The sequence below is a fragment of the Tamandua tetradactyla genome, chromosome 7 (genome assembly GCF_023851605.1).
Source record: "Tamandua tetradactyla isolate mTamTet1 chromosome 7, mTamTet1.pri, whole genome shotgun sequence".
In the NCBI taxonomy this organism is placed as follows: Eukaryota; Metazoa; Chordata; class Mammalia; order Pilosa; family Myrmecophagidae; genus Tamandua; species Tamandua tetradactyla.
In genome coordinates this window covers 110,378,433-110,400,430 of record NC_135333.1, presented here as the reverse complement: position 1 = coordinate 110,400,430, position 21,998 = coordinate 110,378,433, and the positions used below count along the sequence as shown (strand labels likewise).

Below are 21,998 nucleotides of genomic sequence, written 5' to 3'. Positions count from 1 at the left end.
GCCTGACCCAGAACCCAGAGAGAACCATCCTCCACTCTTGGCCTTGCTTTCTGGTTTCCAAAGTCAGAACCCCCTAAGGACCCTATACTGAGTAGAAAGAGCAATTCAAACTTTAAAAGGTCCAGGGCGAATATATACATATATTCTAATTATAAAAAAATGGAAGCATTTCAAAATCTCCTTTGACCCATCTCCCTCAATCCTACCTGCCAAACTCCCACCCCATTATTTCTGCTTTTAGTTTGATGAACATCCTTTAAATCTTTCTCTCTGAAATTATATGAGCGTTATGGCAAATCCTAATTTATATAGTCCATGTGTCTATGTATATACAAAAATACTAAACTTTGCTTTACATTCTCGTATTTAACAAAAATGGGATTTTATTGTATATGTTGTTTTTCATTTATTTCACTGATGAAAAATTTTCCATGCTAGAACAGAGATCTACCTTCAACTCCCAAATGGGAACCGCTAGTATTGTAATCTACCCAATTATTTTTATCCCAGCCTCCCCCCAAACACACACACATTTTAAAATTCTAACAATGGAATGCTTACATTTGTTATAGCTTTTATGTCAGAAGGGCAGACAGCGACTTTCCCCTAGATTACCAAGAGTGTCCTTTCTACACTACCCCCAACCCCCATGGTTAAAAAGCTGTCCTCTCTCTCTCTCTCCAACTCTTTTTTTAAATTTTATTTATTAAACAAACGCAAATATTCTTACCATATGATCATTCCATTCTACATATATAATCAGTAACCCACAATATCATCACATAGTTGTATATTCATCATCATGATCATTTCTTAGAACATTTGCATCAATTCAGAAAAAGAAATAAAAAGAAAACAGAAAAAAATTCATACATACCATACCCCTTACCCCTCCCTTTCATTGGTCACTAGCATTTCAATCTACTAAATGTATTTTAACATTTGTTCCCCCTATTATTTATTTATTTTTAATCCATATGTTTTACTCGTCTGTCAATAATGTAGATAAAAGGTCTGTCCAACTCTTAACTGGGGTTTCTGAACCTCAGCACTACTGACATTTAAGGGAAAGCAATTGGGGTGAGAGAAGGGGCTTTTGGGGACTGAATCACTGCCCTTCCTGTTAGGGAGTGGGGAGAGCTTCTCAACGGACTTTGTCAAAAAGGTGAAAAGGCAGCCAAATCAATGGGAGAAAATACTTGGAAACCACATGTAGGATATCCTGTATACAGAAAGAAATTATACAGCTCAACAACTAAAGGATAAAGAACAAACAACCCAATTATAAAATGGGCAGGCAATATGAATAGACACTTTTCTGAAGAGCAAATACAGATGGCTAGAAAGCACATGAAGAGATGCTCATTTTCGTTAGTTATAACAGAAATGCAAATCAGGATGATAATGAAAATATTACCTCATACCTATAAGAATGGCTACTATCAAACAAAGAGATAACTATATATGTTGGCAAGGATGTGGGGAAATTAGAATACTTATTCACTGTTGGTGAGAATGTATAATGGTGCATCTGCTGTGGAAAACAGAATGGCGATTTCTCAGAAAACTAAATACTGAGTTGTCCTATGATCCAGCAATATTAATACTCGGTTTATATCCAGAAGGGCTGAAAATAGTGACACAAACAGACATTTGCACACCAATGTGCATAGTAGCACTATCTACAATTGCCAAAAGAGAGAAACAATCCAAGTGCCCATCAACAGATAAGTAGATTAACAATATGTGGTATATACATATGATGTACTTTTATAGCAGTAAGACAAAATGAGTCCCCAAAGCATATGACAACACGGATGAACCTTGAGCACATAATGCCTACTGAAATAAGTCAAACACGAAAGGACAGATACTATTATGACTCTGGTAATAGTAATCTCAGAGGTTATACTGTAGAACACAGCAGACCTAGTGGTACACAAAAGATAGAGATGGACAGGCTACCCAATGAGGGTGAATCTAAATGCAAGGGACAGGACAGAAGAAATGGTAACTAATTAGCAGGGTTATAAGTAACATTACAATATGGAAGGTGAATATGATTCAAAGGGGATATATAGTCTCATGTATCCCACTGATTAAATCTACAATTATAAATAAGTTCTCGTATGTACTGTTTCAAAGGTTCAATAATGGACAAAGAGTTAATAAGTAGTGGGGTACAGGGGCAAAACTAAAAATGCATGCTATGGCCAATAGTTAATAGGAAGATATTAACAGTACCACAGCAATACCAGGGGCAACTAACTGGGGAGGAGAGGAGGGACATGTGATAAGTGGTCGTTTTGATTTGATCATCGGTGATGCTGTGTTTCTACGTTCTTTGTCACATGGACTAATACAAATTGTCTAAAACCGAGAATGCTGCTGATTGTACAACCAAGTGGGGATACTATAAGACATGGTTTGTTTATTTTGGACATTATCCATAATGCCCAAAAGATTGAGGGAGCTGAAAGGTACAATGACTGAAAAGCAGAATGGCGTACTGTGATACATTTATATGATGGAATATGGAGTGGTACAAAAAAAAGGACATCAAGAAGCATATAATGAACTGAATAAACCTTGGGGACAATGTGTTGCGCAAAATAAGTCAGAAACAAAAGAAAAGATATGCTAAGGTCTCTTTCAGAAAATACAAGAAAACTGGAGCCTAGATAATAAGCCCTTATAGCAACCACATTTAGTCTGAAGTTGTAAATGTATTTCTAGATTCTGGGATACTGAGCTATATGTGTATCAGCTTGTATTTCCCTGGAACTTTGAATAGCTCTGTGACACCTAAGACCCAGAAATGGAGTGCTGTAGCCCTGAAAGTTTGTGTTTTGGTTGAAGTATCAAGCATGTAAATCAATTATATGTACAGATTTGTTTCAGAGAAAGTCTTAAAAACACATAAGTTTAAAATTGTTGCCAATTAAGTATAAATCCTGGCTAAGATCAACCAAAATTTGATGGTACTTAATGCTTAGATATGATGTAAGATTTAAATTCATTTTATAGTAATTACATACCAATTGCAAAAAGCAAGGATATATATTGATAGCTCTGGAAAAATAAACATATGAAATGAAAAAAGCCTCTCTAATTTTAAAAAGGCCAAAGTAATCCACTAAAATTGACTTTTTAGGAGAAATTAAATGCTAAACCTTTTAGATGAAATTATTTTATTTTCAAGGCCAGAATTCTATTTTTATCATAGCATCTCTTGTTTGCAGGAGGAAAATGGATGCTCAATGATTCAAGCATGACAGAAAAAAAAAACTAATTTATTATGACAAAGAAGAAACAATTTTGGATTAAAATAACTCATAAATTGATAAATCATTACACAGAACAGTTCAGATTCTTTAGTAACCTAATCATTCTGTAGAGTTCAGATTTTCTTTATATAGATTTACTATAATATGAAACTACAGCTTTCAAAATCAAAACACCAAAGTCTGATATATCATTTTCTAATTACAGTGAGCCTTTTAAACTGCCAAATCAAATTTAATTAAAACCTTTATTTCATATTCAATATGTGATATGTGGATCTATAAAACCTTTATTTCATATTCAATATGTGATATGTGGATCTATAACTCTCTTTTTAGTTAAACAACATTAACTTTAAAGATAGAATGAGGGGGAAAAAAGCCATGAAGATAATTGTAGTCATTCTATTAATAGATACATTCTAATTATATGTAATAGTTTTGGCACTACTATTGAAATTTGTTTCTTCATATTTTTGTAGCTATTCTAGCAAAGTTAAAAGAGTTCTCGCCTGCCATGCCACAGACCTGGGTTCAGTTATCAGTGCCTGCCCATGCAAAAAAAAAAGAGGATTTCTTTTAAATAGAGTTTTACAGATTTTTTTATTGTCTTTCTCTTCCTTGTAACTATTCTTGTATTTCCTCTCTGTATCTTATATTTTACTTTAGACCAGAAGCTAGATTAACAATCCTGGAAAGAAAGCCAAAGAAGGTAACAAAAACTGGAAGCACTTACTCTTGCTCTATTTCCTATCTCTAAGGAAACATCAACCCACAGGACATAGAATATACTGCAGTAGGATCTCTTCTACCACATCCCTCTAACATAAATTCTCTCACAAAAAAGAGCATTTTCAAGATGCATTCAGCTTTCCTGCAAGTACATTACAATTTGATGAGTTTACAAGAAAAGCAATTGTTATATTAATTTTGAGCATTCTATTACACAATCATTTCTGCATTTTATAACTACTCTAATCAATAATTCCCAGACTGGTAATATACAAAGTTGGAATCTAATATCCATGAAGAATGGTTAGAAAGTTAAAAACAACAATGGATAAAAATTGTGAATGGCATTGTACTTCTAAATTAACTGCATTTGTGACAATAAGATAAGTTATACTTATCAGTACTAATGGACTAGACAAGGTAAAGTACAATCATTCAAAAAACATTAAAACGACAGTTTTTAAAAATATAGATATAAATAGGCATCAGTGCTCCACAACCATTTTTTTAACAATTTATGCCCACATATATCTTACCCTTTTGATTTTGTTTCCTAGACATTGCAGGTTCTTTGATCTCAAAAAACACAGAAGAAAAGACTCTTTTTTCCTTGTCTTAGTTCTGAGTGTTGATATTATCTCTGATATTAAAAGTGAGGAGCAGAAGTCTGTGGCTGGAAGGGACAAATGCAAAATCCCGGTTGTTCAAAATTTTGCTCACTAGCTGTTATCTCTGTTCTCTTGTATCACCTTCTTGTCAGGAAAAATTGTTGCACACATTCATGTCTCTTTTGTCAAGAGAGATTCTGGAGGGAAAAACATAAATACATTCATTGTTACAGAAATGGCTATTTGTACAAAATTTCTATGACACACCCACAAATTTTAAATTTGCAGTTTTATAAAGAAAACTAGCTATTAAAAAAAAGGACTCTAGAATGTTAAAATTAGTCGTACCCTCTTTAAGCAACTTTAAAATTAGAATCAGACCATGTTCTTAATTCAGAAAGCATGTTTTCTTAGTCTTCCTACCTTTTGCATTTATCTCAAATGTCTTATCCCCACCTCTGCTTCACAATTAAAATATCAATAATAGCTTTCTTCTATCCTAAAGTTATTCTTCCCATTCGTTATTTATCATTCCCTAAGACCTTTCTTACCATCTGCTCTTCCTATCCAAATCAAAAATCTTTTCTCTTCCTCCCCAAATTACTCTAATACTTAACTTCTTATAACTTCAGGTTTTTTAGTTTAACAACAGTTGTAAGAAACTTGATGGGCAAGAGTGGAGAGCAAAAAGCAATTTTAATGAGGAAAACTGAAACATCACAGTTTGGATTAAGTGACATTGCAGAAGGCTTCCATAAATTACAAAGATGCAAATGTTATTTTTCCAAATAAATAAACATTTTAAATATACATATCCAAGATTTCTAAAAAAAAGAAAGCACAATGAGGAAAGCACAACTCTCGTCCCCTAAACACCTAAGAGGAAAAAATTTTAGAAAATACAACCCAAGAAGGAAAGAGGGCAAACTTAACATGAGATACTTTCCAATGTATAGAAAGGAGAATGAAGTGATAAACAGGTAATCCTGGAAAACTAAGGAACACTCCATCAAGAATAGGAGGTCCTACCCATACAAACCAGTACAGGACCACAGGAAAGGGCTCTAGAACTTACCATCTTCCAAGGCATTCCATTCAGCCACATGAGCAGAACGAGCCAAAGCCTTTGGAATAGCTAGAATATACTACCAGACAGACAGAGTAGGCACTGACAGAGGAAATTTAATGAGATTTCAGAGGAACACAATTCAGATCTACCAAAAAGGGTTCACCTCTTCCCTGTTAAGCTCTTCTATACCCTTATGCCCTCAGCCTAAGGAAAGAGGACAAAAGAAATAACCACACCTTAACTACAACTGCTGAGCAGAAGATAAGTAGAGCTAGATCCCAGCTAAGATGGTAAACATATCAAGGATATTTCATCTTTACTCTGTAACTACAAACAAAAGGTATGAACAGAGGTGTTTACAAAGATAAAGAAAAACAATCCAGAGATTATCAAACCTCCTGTACCGAAAATGAGACAGAAGTAATTAAAATGCCACAGATGAAAAACTAATCTAGAAGACAATACATTCCCAAAAAATGAAAGCAAATTTCTCTTTGAATACTTTTGTGAATATTTCAAATGAGAATGTGGATTCAATAAAAGCTGGAAAATAAATTACAAAAACAGAATGAAAAGAAAGCAGATCTCAAAGCTAGAGAAAAACTGAAAAACAAAAGAGCCAATAAAAAGTAAAAAACAGCAAGAAAGAGAGCAGTCAGATGAAAATAGAATGAATGGAATGGAGGAAAATCTTCAGAAGGAAAATACAGAGAGTAAACCAATTAGAAGATATTATTAAAGAGAAAAATTATCCAAACTGAGAATTAAATAAGGCATTGGTGGGGAACTTCCGGGGAAGATAACAGAATAGGGAGCTCCAGAACTCACTCCTTCTAGCGAAACAGCTTTTAAACAGGCAGAAACTGTCTAAAACAACTGTTCTTGGGCTCCAGAAGCAGGAAAAGCATCGTATACCATACAGAAATGGACATTCACATCTATGGCCCAATTGACTTGGCAAGACTACCAAATCCACTCAATTGGGAAAGAATATTTTCTTCAACAAATGATTCTGTGAGAACTGCACAGCAGTATATGCAAAGAATGAAAAAGTACCCTATCTCACATTATATACAAACGGTAACTCAAGAATACCTGGGAAGATGGCGAAACAAGATAGGCTGAGTTCACCCCTGCTCCAAGGAATAGCTATGGAAGTGACAGAAAAACGAAAAACTAAACACAAAGCAAATAGAAAAAGAGAAATAACAAAGATTAAAACAGAGTTAACTGATTGGGAGAACAAAAGAACAACAGAAAGAATCAATAAAACCAAATGTTGTTCTTTGAGAAAATCAATAAAATCAATGGACCCTTTTACAAGGCTGACAAAGAAAAAAGGAGAGAGGATGCAAATAAACAAAATCAGAAATGAGAGTGGGAGGCAGACCCTGAAGAAATTAAAAACACCAACCCAGTTCAAACTTTTTTTAAAAATTGAAGAAAAAAAGAGAACTACCTAACTCATTTTACAAAGCTAACACTCTAATACCAAAACTGGGTAAAGAAGCCATAAGAAGGTAAAACTAGATCAATGTCCCTAATGAATATTGACACAAAAATTCTCAAAATACTATAGCAAGTAGAATCCAATGAATTACACACTATGACCAAGTAGAGTTTATACCAGGAATTCAAGGGTGATTCAACACAAGAAAATCAATCAATGTAATACAGCACATTAACAAATCAAAGAAAAAAGTCATGTGGGAGACCCAGGTTCGAGTCCCAGGCCGTGTGCCACCACCCCCTAAAAAAGGAAAAAATCACAGGATCATCTCGATTGCTACTGAAAAAGCATTCAATATCCTGGAAGAACAGGCCAGCCTTTCAGCAATAGCAATACAAGACAGAAGCCACCATAGGCTCAAGAGTAAAAGTCCCTCTCAATTTCCAACCATTAGAAAAACTCGAAGAAGGCCAGAAAGAAATAGGAGATGGCACAGTTAGGTGGACAGGAATGATAACTGGGCCGCCAAGAACAATTCAGGAAAACCAAATACACAGCCTCAAAACAGAATGTGGATCTAAACAACCAGAAGCACCCCCCTTTGTAAGATTTGTAAAAAAAAACTCATATGAATGGCGTTCATAGTTCTAATGGAGTGGTGAACCCAAGTGCGGTATCAGTACTAGCAAAATGGCAAAATTTATACAGCCTCAAAGTTGTCCTGCAAGAGCTTTGGTGACTAATGATCTCTAAAGAACATACGAAACTCCCTCAGCCGCCTGAAAAACAGTGTTACAGCAATTAATCAAAAAGAAAGACCAGAGATGGGGCCAAGATGGCGGCTTAGCGAAGTATGGGATTTAGTTTGTCCTCCAGAGCAGGTAATAAACAGCCAGGAACAGTACAGAACAACTACTGGGGCCACATCAGTGACCAGAGACACAGTGTACACCAGTCTGGACCAGCTGGAGCGGCTGCGAGCCCCACCGAGAACCATGAGTTCCCCAAGCCATGGGGCTGGCGTCCCTCCCCCACAGGTTGCTTCCCAGAGGGGAAAGGAAAGAGAGTTTACCAGCAGCAGGGGCTGAGGGCAACCAAACTCCAATACTGGAAATAATTAACAAATTCTGACTACTAAAAATAGGCCCCCAGCTCAACGAATCTTGAGTAAAAGCGGAGGTCGCTGGGTTTTGCACTGGTCCAGAGGGGACAGGCTGATGGAAAAAGAAAAAAAAACCAACAAAAAAAGAGGATTTTTTGGATTTGAAAAGTTCTGGGCCCTGAAGGAAAGCAGGGGGCACATAGGACCTGGAGATACACAGAGCTACGTACCACCTTAAGCTCTTGATTGGCAAACCCGAGGAACGGGAATCCTGCTCTGAAAAGGATTCTTCTCTTTCATTTTGGTGGCTGTGTTTCTATGGCTTGACTGCTCTTTGGAAACAGCTGCAATGCTTCTGAGGCTCCAGTGCCCCAGGCATAGGCAGAATTAAGCTTCTTTGAGTGTTTGTCTGGAGCCTGTGCCTTCCCCAGGAGAGGGGTGGGGCCCAGCTCAGGTGGAATCCCTCCCTCAAGGAGTTAAGACCCCAGGGTCTGGAAAAGTGAAGTAATTAAAACCTGAACAACCTCTCTGTTGTCTCCACCACGCCCCCAGCAGGGAGAGTCTGCTGAAGTTAAGGTATTGCGTAACCTTATTTATGCTAGTGGGACCTGCAGGCAGACAAGCACCACATACTGGGCAGGATAGGAAAAACGGAGAGCCCAAAGGCTTCATGGGAAAGCCTTTCAATCCGCTGGGTCTCACCCTCAGGGAAAACTGATGCAGGTGACTCTTTCCTCCTGACAGGAGGCCAGTTTAGTCTGGGAAAATCTGGCTGGGTCTATATTACCTAAGTAGACCCTCCTAAGGGGGGAAAAACGGCACCATAAAGGCAGGACAAGAAACAAGAAAACAAGAACTGAAAAATCCTGATCTGTTAAACAAAACCTAAGCTAGAGGTCCAGAATAAGCTGAACTGAATGTCAAAGAACAGAGAGACAACAAAGTCATCCAGCAAGAAAATCCTAGGTAAAAAAAGTGAAAACAATCTCCAGAATAAACTAATTAAGGTAATTAAATGCCTAGATGCCAGCAAAAAATAACAAATCATACCAGGAAAATTGAAGATGTTGCCCAGTCAAAGGAACAAATCAACAATTCAAATGAGATACAGAGGTTGAAATAATTAACTCAGAATGTTAGAAGAGACATGGAAAACCTCATCAAAAATCAAATGAGTGAACAGAGGGAGGATATAAACAAGGCAAGGAATGAACAAAAAGAAGAAGTTGAAAGTCTGAAGAAACAAATCGCAGAACTTACGGGAATGAAAGGCACAGCAGAAGAGATGAAAATAACAATGGAAACCTACAATGTCAGATTTCAAGAGGCAGAAGATAGGATCAGTGAACTGGAGGATGGAACATCTGAAATCCAAGAAGCAAAAAAAAATAAAGGGAAAAGAATGGAAAAATAGGAGCAGGGACTCAGGAAATTGAATGACAGCATGAAGCGCACAAATATACACACCGTGGATGTCCAGAAGGAGAAGAAAAACAAATGGAGGAAATTATCGCTGAAAATTTCCCAACTCTTATGAAAGACTTAAAAATTACAGATCCAAGAAGTGCAGTGCACCCCCAAACAAAATAGGTCCAAATACACGTACTCCAAGACACTTACTAATCAGGATGTCAGGTGTTAAAGAGAAAAGAGAGAATCTTGAAAGCAGCAAGAGAAAAGCAATCCATCACATTCAGGGGAAGCCCAATAAGACTATGCATAGAGTTCACAGCAGAAATCACGGAGGCGAGAAGACATGGGATGATATATTTAAATTACTAAAGGAGAAAAATTCCCAATCAACAATTCTATATCCAGCAAAACTGTTCTTCAAAAATGAGGACAAAATTAAAACATTTTCAGTCAAAAAATCACTGAGAGAATCTGTGACCAAGAGACCACTCTGCAAGGAATACTAAAGAGAGCACTAGAGATAGATACGAAAAGGTGTGGAGAAGAGTGTAGAAATGAGGACTATCAGTAAAGGTAAAAAGAAGGAAAATTAGATATGACATATAAAATTCAAAAGGCAAAAAGTTAGAAGAAACTACTGCCCGTACAGTAATAACACTAAATGTTAATGGATTAAACTCCCTAATCAAAAGACACAGACTGGCAGAATGGATTTAAAAACAGGACCCATTTTTATGCTGTCTACAGGAGACGCATCTTAGACCCAAAGATAAACTTAGGTTGAAAGTGAAAGGTTGGGAAAAGATATTTCATGAAACTATCAATAAAAAAAGAGCAGGAGTAGCTATACTAATATCCAACAAATTAGACCTCAAATGTAAAACAGTTAAAAGAGACAAAGAAAGACCCTATGTATTAATAAAAGGAACAATTCAACAAGAACACATAACAATCATAAATATTTTTGCACCAAGCCAGAATGCTCCAAAATACATGAGGCAAACACTGAAAAGAGAAATAGACACGTCTACCATAATAGTTGGAGATTGCAATTCCCCACTCTCATCAATGGACAGAACATCTAGACAGAGGATCAATAAAGAAACAGAGAATTTGAAAAATACATGAGCTAGACTTAACAGACATTTATAGAACATTACACCCCACAACAGCAGGATATACCTTTTTCTCAAGTGTTCATGGATCATTTTGAAGGACAGACCATATGCTGGGTCACAAAGCAAGACTCAATAAATTTTGCAAGACTGAAATCATACAAAATACTTTCTCTCAAAACAAAACAAACAAACAAAAAAACACATTCTCAGATCATAAAGGAATAAAGTTGGAAATAAAAAGGTATGAATAACCAACATTGACTCAAGAAAAAAACAGATGACCTCAACAAACCAATAACAAGAAAAGAAACTGAATCAGTCATTAAGAAGCTCTGTGTGCTACTTTGAAAGGATGTATGTCCCCTAGAAAAGCCATATTTTAATCTAAACCCCATTTCATAAAGGCAGAATAATCCCTATTCAATACTATATGTTTGGAACTGTAGTCAGCTCATTTCCCTAGAGATGTGATTTAATCAAGAGTGGTTGTTAAGCTGGGTTAGGTGAGGACATGTCTCCACCCATTTGGGTGGGTTACCAAAAGAGGTAACATTCTGGAGAATATGTTTGAAACTGTAATCAGCTCATTTCCCTAGAGATGTGATTTAATCAAGAGTGGTTGTTAAGCTGGGTTAGGTAAGGACATGTCTCCACCCATTTGGGTGGGTTACCAGAAGAGGTAACATTCTGGAGAATAAGAGATTCAGAGAGAGCAGAGTAGAACAACACAGCCATGAGAAGCAGAGTTCGCCAGCCAATGACCTTTGGAGATGAAGAAGAAAAACGCCTCCCAGGGAGCTTCATGAAGCAGGAACCCTGGAAGCTAGCAGATGACGCTATGTTTGCCATGTGACTTTCCACATGAGAGAGAAACTCTGTGTTCACCATGTGCCCTTCCACTTGAGAGAGAAACCCTGAACTTCACTGGCTTTCTTGAACAAAGGTATCTTTCCCTGGATATCTTTGATTGGACATTTTTATAGACTTGCTTTGATTGGGACATTATCTCGGCCTTAGAACTGTAAACTAGCAACTTACTAAATTCCCCTTTTGAAAAGCCATTCCATTTCTGGTATAGTGCATTCTAGCAGCTAGCAAACTAGAACACTCCCCAAAAAGAAAAGTCTAGGACCAGATAGATGGCTTCACATGAATTCTACTAAACATTCAAGAAAGAATTACTAACAATCCTGCTCAGTCTTTAAAAAACTTGAAGAGGAGGGAAAGCTACCTAACTCATTCTATGAAGCCAACATCACCCTCATATCAAAGCCAGACAAAGATATTACAAAAAAAGAAAACTAAAGACCAATCTCTCTTATGAATAGAGATGCAAAAATCCTCAACAAAATTCTTGCAAATTGAATCCAGCAGCATATTAAAAGAATTATATACCATGACCAAGTAGATTCGTCCCAGACATAAAGGATAGTTCAACATAAGAAAATCAATTAATGTAATATACCATATTAACAAATCAAAGCTGAAAAACCACATGATCATCCTTTCCTGTTGGAAACACTTCAAAGGATAGGAATAGAAGGGAACTTCCTCAACATTATAAGGGGAATATATGAAAACCCCATAGCTAACATTATCCTCTATGGGGAAAAACTGAAAACTTTCCCCCTAAGATCAGGAACAAAACAAGGATGTCCAATATCACCACTGTTATTCAACATTGTGTTGGAAGTTCTAGCAAGGGCAATTAGACAAGAAAAAGAAATACAAGGCATCAAAATTGGAAAGGAAGAAGTAAAACTCTCAATGTTTGCAGATGATATGATACTATATGTTGAAAACACCAAAAAATCCACAGCAAAACTACTAGAGCTAATAAATGGGTAGAACGAAGTGGCAGGTTACAAGATCAACACTCAAAAATCTGTAGTGTTTCCATACACCAGTAATGAACAATCTAAGGGGGGAAATCATGAAAAAAAAAATTCATTTACAATCGCAACCAAAAGAATAAAATATTTAGGAATAAGTTTAACGAAACAAACAAAAGACCTATACAGAGAAAACTATAAGAAATTGTTAAAAGAAATCACAGAGGACCTAAATAAATGGAAGGGCATACTGTTGTCATGGACTGGAAGACTAAATATAGTCTAGATGTCAATTCTACCTAAACTGATTTACAGAGTCAATGCAATACCAACTAAAATCCCAAAAACTTACTTTTCAGAAATAGAAAAACCAATAACCAAATTTATCTGGAAGGGCAGGGTGCCCCCAAATAGCTAAAAGTATCCTGAGAAAGAAAAATGAAGTGGGAGGTCTCATGCTACCTGACATTATAAGGCTACATAGTACTACAAAGCTACAGTGGTCAAAACAGCATGGTACTGACATAAAGACAGAAATACTGACCAATGGAATTGAATGGAGTGTTCAGATATAGACCCTCTCATCAATGGACAATTGATCTTTGATAAGGCAGTCAAGCCAACTCACCTGGGACAGAACAGTCTCTTCAATAAATGGTGCCTAAAGAACTGTATATCCACATGCAAAAGAATGAAAAAGGATCCATATCTCACACCCTATACAAAAATTAACTCAAAATGGATCAAAGACCTAAACATTAGATCTAATACTATAAAACTGTTAGAAGAAAATGTAGGGAAATATCTCATAAATCTTATAATAGGAGGCAGTTTCCTAGACCTTACACCAAAGCACGAGCACTGAAGAAAGAAAGAAAGAAATCGGAACTCCTCAAAATTAAACACTTTTGTGCATCAAAGAACTTCTTCAAAAAAGTAAAAAGACAACCTACACAATTGGAGACAATAGTTGGGAATTATACTTCAGATACAGGTCTAGTATCCAGAACATATAAAGAGACTGTTCAACTCAACAACGAAAAGACAGACAACCCAATTACAAAATGGGCAAAAGACTTGAATAGACACTTCTCACAAAAGGAAATACAAATGGCCAAAAGGCACATGAAGAGATGTTTAACTTCCCTGGCTATTGGGGAAATGCAAATCAAAACCAAAATGAGATATCATCTCACACCCACCAGAATGGCCATTATCAATAAAACAGAAAACGACAAGTGCTGGAGAGGATGTAGAGAAAGAGGCACACTTATCCACTATTGGTGGATTGGAAATGTTAAATGGTACAACCGCTGTGGAAGACAGTTTGGTGGTTCCTCAGGAACCTAAGTATAGAATGGGCATATCACCCGGCAATAACACTGCTAGGTATCTACTCAAAGGACATGAGGGGCAAAGTCACAAATGGGCATGTGGACATTTGCACACCAATGCAACACACCTGTTCTGTCCCAGGTGAGTTGGCTTGACTGCCTTATCAAAGATCAATTGTCCACTGATGAGAGGGTCTATATCTGAACACTCCATTCAATTCCATTGGTCGGCATTAAATTGTAAATAGCAGTATTATTTACAATTGCCAAGAGATGGAAACAGCCCAAATGTCCATCAACAGAACAAGCTGTGCTACATATATACGATGGAATATTATACAGCTGTAAGACAGAATAAAGTTATGAAGTATGTAAAAACATGGATGGACCTTAAGGACATTATGCTGAGTGAAATTAGCCAGAAACAAAAGGACAAAAACTGTATGGTCTCTCTGATGTGGACTAACATTAATGCATGAACTTGGATAATTTCAGTTAAGAAAAGAGGTCATCAGGAGATAGAAATAGGGTAGATATTGGGTAATTGGAACTGAAGGGATGCAGACTGTGCAACAGGACTGATTGTAGAAATTCAGAAATGGACAGTACAATACTACCTAACTGTAATAAATTAATGTTAGTACACTGAATGAAGTTGAATGTGAAAATGATAGAGGGAGGAGGCCTGGGAGCACAAATGAAATCAGAAGGAAAGATAGATGATAAAAACTGAGAGATGCTATCTAGGAATGCCTAGAGTGTATGATGATAGTGACTAAATGTACATATTTAAAAATGTTTTGCATGAGGAAGAACAAAAGGCTGTCAATAATGCAGTGTTGAATATAGATGGTAATTAATATTTTAAAACTTTAACTTATGTGTGAGACTAAAACAAAAAATATTTATTTGGTACAAAATTTATATTTTGACTAGTGCATTTCCTAATATAACTTATGTAGACAGCTTAAATGAACACCATAAGTACATGGAACCTTGAGTAGGGCATGAGATGTTGTAGGTTTGTCCAGAGTAATGCCCTGATAAATCCCAGAAGGATTTGAATGGTGAATAAAAAAGTCTTTGCAAAGCCCTGGGGGGCATGGTGAGAAGGAGGGAAAATTCAACTTTCCCAAGTGGAGAATTTTTTGTATTCTCACAAGCAGTGGCAGACAACCAAAACAATAGGCTGAGCCCCCAATCTTGGGGTTTGTTCATATGAACCTTAACCCCACAAAGGATAGGCTAAGCCTACTTAAAATTAGGCCTAAGAGTCACACACACACCCCCCCTCCAAGAGAACCTCTTTTGTTGCTCAAATATGGCCTCCCTCTCTCAGCCAACATGGCAAGCAAACTCACTGCCCTCACCCTCTCTATGTGGGACATGACTCCCAGGGGGTTGGACCTTCTTGGCAACATGGGGCATAAATCCTAGAATGTTCTGGGACTCAGTACCAAGGGATTGAGAAAACCTTCTCGACAGAAAGGGGGAAGAGATATATGAGACAAAATAAAGTGTCAATGGCTGAGAGGCTCCAAACAGAGTTGAGAGGTTATCCTAGAGGTTATTCTTACGCATTAAACAGATATCACCTTTTTAGTTAAAGCGTAACAGAGAGACTGGAGGGAACTGCCTGAAAATGTAGAGCTGTGTTCCAGTAGCCACGTTTCTTGAAGATGATTGTATGATATAGTTTTTGTAATGTGACTGCGTGATTGTGAAAACCTCGTATCTAATGCTTCTTTTATCTACCTTCTTTTATGATGCTTACTTTATAGAGAGATGAGTAAAACATATGGATTAAAAATAAATAAATAATAGGGGGAACAAATGTTAAAATAAATTTAGTAGATTGAAATGCTAGTGACCGATGAAAGGGAGGGGTAAGAGGTATGGTATGTAGGAATTTTTTTTCTGTTTTATTTCTTTTTTGGAATTGATGCAAGTGTTCTAAGAAATGATCATGATGATGAATATACAACTATGTGATGAAAAAAGTTCATATTTTATGTTGATTGGTTTTATTAATAAAAATTAAAAGAAAAAGAAAGAAAGACCACAGGCCCTCTCCCTACCCCCATTCAATTTAAGCAAGCTTCATTTTCCCCAGTAGTAAATTTTCTAGATACGTCTTGTATACCTCAATATCCTGGAAAGGAAGCTCCCATTCAAAGGTACTTTCTTAAGATACTGTAAATAAGATTAATTCTTTGCCCATTTGAAAAATATAAGCTGTGCTATAACAAATCATATAGTCAAGTGTAACCACTGTCCACGTAGTTGAACTTCTGGGATCAAGAAAGCATATTTTAATGGTTCCCATCATAACCGGTGGGGCACACCTAACTCAACTGTGAAAAGACACATCAATCACCTTGTTGCTGATTACAAGGCCTGGCATCTCTGCCTTCTCCCTCTTCCTTCTCTCCCTACAACAGTCCTGCATATTGGGGTGGTTTATGAGAACAGACATGAAGGGGTGGTTTATGAGAACAGACTGCTGGGTATGTGTGGGTGATTCTGTACCCCCACCCCCGGTTTCTTTTCTTAAGCCTTAAATGACTACCCCATTCCAAGCTATCATCCTTTACCCATTCTTCACTATCACCCTTGGCCAAAGAGTAGATTGAAATCCCCCCCACTCCTAACTCTGCTTCCCTCTGAATTTGGCCTTTAGTGAGGAATTCTTTCAGGGCTTTCCTCATATTCATCCCCTACCCCCACCCCTTTTATCAAGGGATGCTTTCTCCTTCCTCCTCCTGACATCCCTTCCTTCACCACCCAAAGCTTTCCATGACAAACTTCCTTGCTTTGGCCAGAAGCCATCAAGTAAGGTTGGAAAGAATTTCTGATCTCCCTCATTTAGTTTTGGAACCATCTTTCTTTACTCTTCATCAGACTGGGAAATGAAAATTGGGCCATCAGCCCTGCCACCCTGTGCTGTCATCATCAGCTAATGCATTTTTTTAGCTCACATTTTGATATGGTGAATAGAACCATCACCAGAGTTACTTAGACCGCCAGCTCTCAAAGTCCTTGGTGGTTAAACTTGGAGAAAGGGCACATGAAGACACTTGTAAGCATACACAATCCCTCTGAAGGAATTGTTTTCTTTTCTTGTAATGGCTTTTGCTTTTAAAAATTGAAGAAGTTTTAAACAGGGCTGTTATTTGGTTTTCCTTGCAATCCATTTGAGTCTTATTTGGAATCTGACAACTGAAACAAAAAGAACCTTGAATTTGGTGCATACTTTAGGTTTTGGTACTGCTGCCCTTCACAATCCTCAGCAGGGATTAAGAAAGAATTTAATGTGCACAGCACATCCCTGAAATTGGCGGGCTTGAATTTCTGACAAATTGCTGTGTTCTCCTACTTTTCTGTTCAGGACCACTAAATACTAACATGTGGAGGTGTACCAAAATAAAGGCAATTCATTGTGAAAAAAAAATTCAACATCCTTTTCTGATAAAAAACACTTGAAAAGGTAGAAATGAAAGCTAACTTCCTCAATATGATAAAGAACATACATGAAAAACCCATAGCCAGCAAGGTACTCAATGGTGAAAGACTGAAAGACTTTCAGTACCAAAACCTAAAGTATGCACCAAATTCAAGGTTCTTTTTGTTCCAGTTGTCAGATTCCACATAAGACTCAAATGGATTGCAAGGAAAACCAAATAACAGCCCTGTTCCCTGAGACTGGGAACAAGACAAGGATGTCCTCTGTCACCACTGTTATTCAACATTGTACTAGAAGTTCTAGCTAGAGCAATCAGGCAGGAAAAAAATAAAAGGCATCCAAATTGGAAAGCAAGAAGTAAAACTTTCATTAATTGCAAATGGCATAATATTATACAAGGAAAATCCTGAGAAACCTATAACAAAGTTACTTGAGCTAATAAATTCATCAAGGTGGCAGGATATAAAATTAATGTACAAAAATCAGTACTATTTCCATACTCAAGTGTGCTGGTTTGAAAGGATGTTATGTCCTCTCGAAAAGCCATGCTTTAATCTAAATTCCATTTCGTAAAGGCAGAATAATCCTATTGAATACTGTATGTTTGAAACTGTAATCAGATCATCTCCCTGGAGATATGACTTAATCAAGAGTGGTTGTTAAACTGGATTAGGTGATGACAAGTCTCCACCCATTTGGGTGGGTCTTAATAAGTTTCTGGAGTCCTATAAAAGAGGAAACATTCTGGAGAATGAGATTCAGAGAGAGCAGAGCAGAACGACATAGCCACGAGAAGCAGAGTCCACCAGCCAGCGACCTTTGGAGATGAAGAAGGAAAATGCCTCCCGGGAGCTTCATGAAACAGGAAGCCAGGAGAAGAAGCTAGCAGATGACGCTGTTTGCCATGTTCTCTTCCAGATGAGAGAAGAACCCTGACCATGTTCACCATGCACCCTTCCACTTGAGAGTGAAACCCTGAACTTCATTAGCCTTCCTGAACCAAGGTATCTTTCCCTGGATGCCTATGATTGGACACTTCTATAGACTTGTTTTTGTTTGTCTGTTTGTTGTTGTTTTTAGTTTTTTTGTTTTAAATTCATTACATAGCTTTATTTATAGATATATTAAAAGGGCAATATTTAATAATATCTCACCTGTAAAATGAGTTCAGACCTAGAAATTTTGAAATGTGATACAGAAAGGCTCCCAAACTCTAATGCAATCACCCCTTGATTGTTCTCAGATTTTAAAGTCATGCGTGAACTTCAGTGCAAATCATAAGTAACAGTGGATGATAGCGTAAATGATTGAGAGGCATTTTTGTAGGTCTGAATTAGGTCATATGACATTTTAGAAGTAGATTTTTCTTGATAATAATCACAATTTATTTAGGTTCACATTAAAATTCAATGCATTTCCTCGTTGAAGGACTAGAACCTTGCTACTCAAAGTATGGTCCTCTGGCATGGTGCATTGGCTTCAGCTGGGAACTAGTCTGAGATGCAGAATTTCAGGTGCCACCTAAAACCTACGAAATTAGAATCTGAAGTTACCCAAAATCTCCACTGATTTTTAAGAACACTAATGTTTAAGAAGCACTGGGCTAGAGTGTCTTCTGGGATAATTCCAATCAAAACTGAAATCTGAAATAATATTCTTTCCCAAACACAGAAAGTCACAAGGGATAATCAAGTCAATGGATATTTCTTTTGTCTATCCACCTGTTTAAAATTTTCTCTACTCCTTCATCAAATGTGGAAATTAATATACATGTCATAAAAAAAGAGAATTGATGAAGAATATTCACCCTCTTTTTTTCCAAAATATCAAGATTTATCAAATATGAACTGTAATCATTTAAAATATAAATGTTAATATCTATCACAAATGGAGTTGTACTTTTATTTGTTATAGAAGAAACTATATTTTGCTTTAACCACTCTAAATTATATTTCATGGCCAACTCCAGCCAATATTTTTTTTCTATTATCGTTTTATTTCTTATTCTGTTGTCTTTTTATTTCTTTTTCTAAATCGATGCAAATGTACTAAGAAATGATGAATATGCAACTATGTGATGATATTAAGAATTACTGATTGTATATGTAGAATGGAATGATTTCTAAATGTTTTGTTAGTTAATTTTTTTAATTAATAAAAAAGGGTAAGATAAGGGGTAATTGGAGCTGAAGGGATACAGACTGTGCAACAGGACTAGATACAACAACTCAGAAATGGACAGCACAATACTACCTAATTGTAATGTAATTATGTTAAAACATTGAATGAAGCTGCATGTGAGGTATAGGTTTTTTTGTCTGTTTGTCTGTTTTCTATTATCATTTTATTTCTTATTCTGTTGTCTTTTTATTTCTTTTTCTAAATCAACTTGTTTTAATGGGACATTTTCTCAGCCTTAGAACTGTAAATTAGCAACTTATTAAATTCCCCTTTTTGAAAGCCATTCCATTTCTGGTATATTGCATTCTGGCAGCTAGCAAACTAGAACAGCAAGCAATGACCTAACTGAGGAGTCAGTTAAGAAAAAACTTCTGTTCAAAACAGCAACCAAAAAAAATCAAGTATCTAGGAATGAACGTAACTAGGGATGTAAAGGGCCTGTATACAGAAAACTACATAACATTGCTAAAAGAAATGAAAGATCTAAATAGATGGAAAGACATTCCCTGCTCATGGATAGGATAGTTAAATGTACTTAAGATGTCAATTCTACCCAAATTCAACACAGTACCAATAAAAATTCCAAAAATGTACTTTGAAGACTTGGAAAGGCAAATTACCAAATTCATTTGGAAGAGAAAGAGACCCCAAATAGCTAAAAATATCCTTAAAAAGAAGAGGGAGGATTACCCCTTCCTGATTTCAAGGCTTTTTATAAAGCCATAGTGGTCAAAACAGCATGTACAGTACACAGATAGAAATACTGACCAATGAAATTGAATCAAGAGTGCAGAAATAGACCACCATATCTATGGTAAATTGATCCTCAACAATATCCCTAAATCTACTGAATTGGGACAAACAGTCTTTTAATGATTGGGCATGGGAGAACTGGATATCAGTAGCCAAAAGAATGAAAGAGGACCCTTACCTTACACCCTATACAAAAATTAACTCAGAGTAGATTTAACACATAAATGTAAGAACTAGCACTATAAAATTCCTAAAAGAAAATGTAGGGAAATATCTTCAAGACCTAGTCATATGAGGTACCGTCCTAAATTTGACAACCAAAGCACAAGCAACAAGAGAAAAAACACATAAATGGGAACTTCTCAAAATCAAAAGCTTCGGGTGCCTCAAAGGACTTTGTCAAAAGGTAAAGAGGCAGCAAACTCAATGAAAGAAAATATTTGGAAACCACATATCAGATAAAGGTTTGAGATTCTGTACACATTTAAAAAATCATACAACATAACAACAAAAGAACAAATAACCCAATTATAAAATGGGCTAAAGATATGAAAAGGCATTTTTCCAAAGAACAAATACAGATGGCTAGCAAGCACATGAAGAGATGATCATTTTCATTAGCTATAAGGGAAATGTATATCAAGACTACAATGAACTTCCTGGAAGATGGCGGCTTAGTAAGACGCGCGGATCTTAGTTTCTTCTCCAGGACACCTACTAGGGGAGTAGAAATGATACAGAAAGCGCCCAAAGCCACAACAGAGATAAAAAAGACAGCGTACCCCATCCTGGAACGGCTGGCTGGCTGAGAGAAACAGCTCGGGTGAGATCGCCGAGGCGCGCGGGCCTTACCGGGCGGGGTGGCAAGCGGCCGGAGTTACTCCCTTCCCCCTTCCCGGGCCGGCTGGGAGAATTGGAGAGGTGGTCCCCTGAAACAAAGACGGCTGGCGCCCACACCACACGCAGCCCCCGGACCAACTGAGAGAATTGGATCGGAAACCCCCAGGCCGCGGAGAACGGTGACGGGTGGGGGAGGCCCCTTCCAAACCCGTGACTCCCAGGGAACGTGCACTCTCTCGGGCGGGCTGCTGCCGCTGGCGCCCTCCCGCCACGCTTGTTGCCCAGGGCCGACTAGGAAATTCGGACGGGCTCTTTCCCTGGCTGCGGCGACCAGCAACCCTCCCTGCGTTCGGACCCCGGGCCGGCTCAAGCCGTTTCGGCTAGCGAACCCCCAGGACGGCGAGAGTTTTCCAAAGTTTAAGGTCCCACAGCACCTTTTACTGGTGGGACCCGCAGACAAACGGGTGCCACGAGCGCCACCTACTGGGCAGGATAAGAAAAACAGAACCCAGAGATTTCACAGAAAAATATTACAACCTTGCTGGGTCCAACACCAAGAGAAATCTGAATAAATGCCCAGACGCCAGCAGCAGAAGATAACTGTCCACGCTCAAAAGATTGAGAATATGGCTCAGTCAAAGGAACAAACCAATAGCTCAAATGAGACACAAGAGCTGAGACAACTAATGCTGAATATATGAACAGAAATGGAAAACCTCTTCAAAAATGAAATCGATAAATTGAGGGAGGACATGAAGAGGACATGGGCTGAACATAAAGAAGAAATAGAAAAACTGAAAAAACAAATCGCAGAACTTA

At 37.4% G+C, this 21,998-nt stretch overlaps 1 protein-coding gene and 1 pseudogene across 3 annotated transcripts in view; one reads left to right on the top strand and one right to left on the bottom strand.

Annotated features, from left to right (window-relative positions):
• SPATS2 (spermatogenesis associated serine rich 2) overlaps window positions 1-21,998 on the bottom strand; it is a 205,822-nt gene that overhangs the window by 106,632 nt on the left and 77,192 nt on the right. For all 3 annotated transcript variants that reach the window (XM_077170806.1, XM_077170805.1, XM_077170804.1), the window contains one exon: window positions 4,553-4,821. In XM_077170806.1, coding sequence (XP_077026921.1) covers window positions 4,553-4,577 — 25 coding nt within the window. In that variant the 5' untranslated portion in view covers window positions 4,578-4,821. The remainder of the gene's footprint in view (window positions 1-4,552; window positions 4,822-21,998) is intronic.
• LOC143690576 (ubiquitin-conjugating enzyme E2 variant 1 pseudogene) lies at window positions 6,618-7,948 on the top strand (annotated as a pseudogene).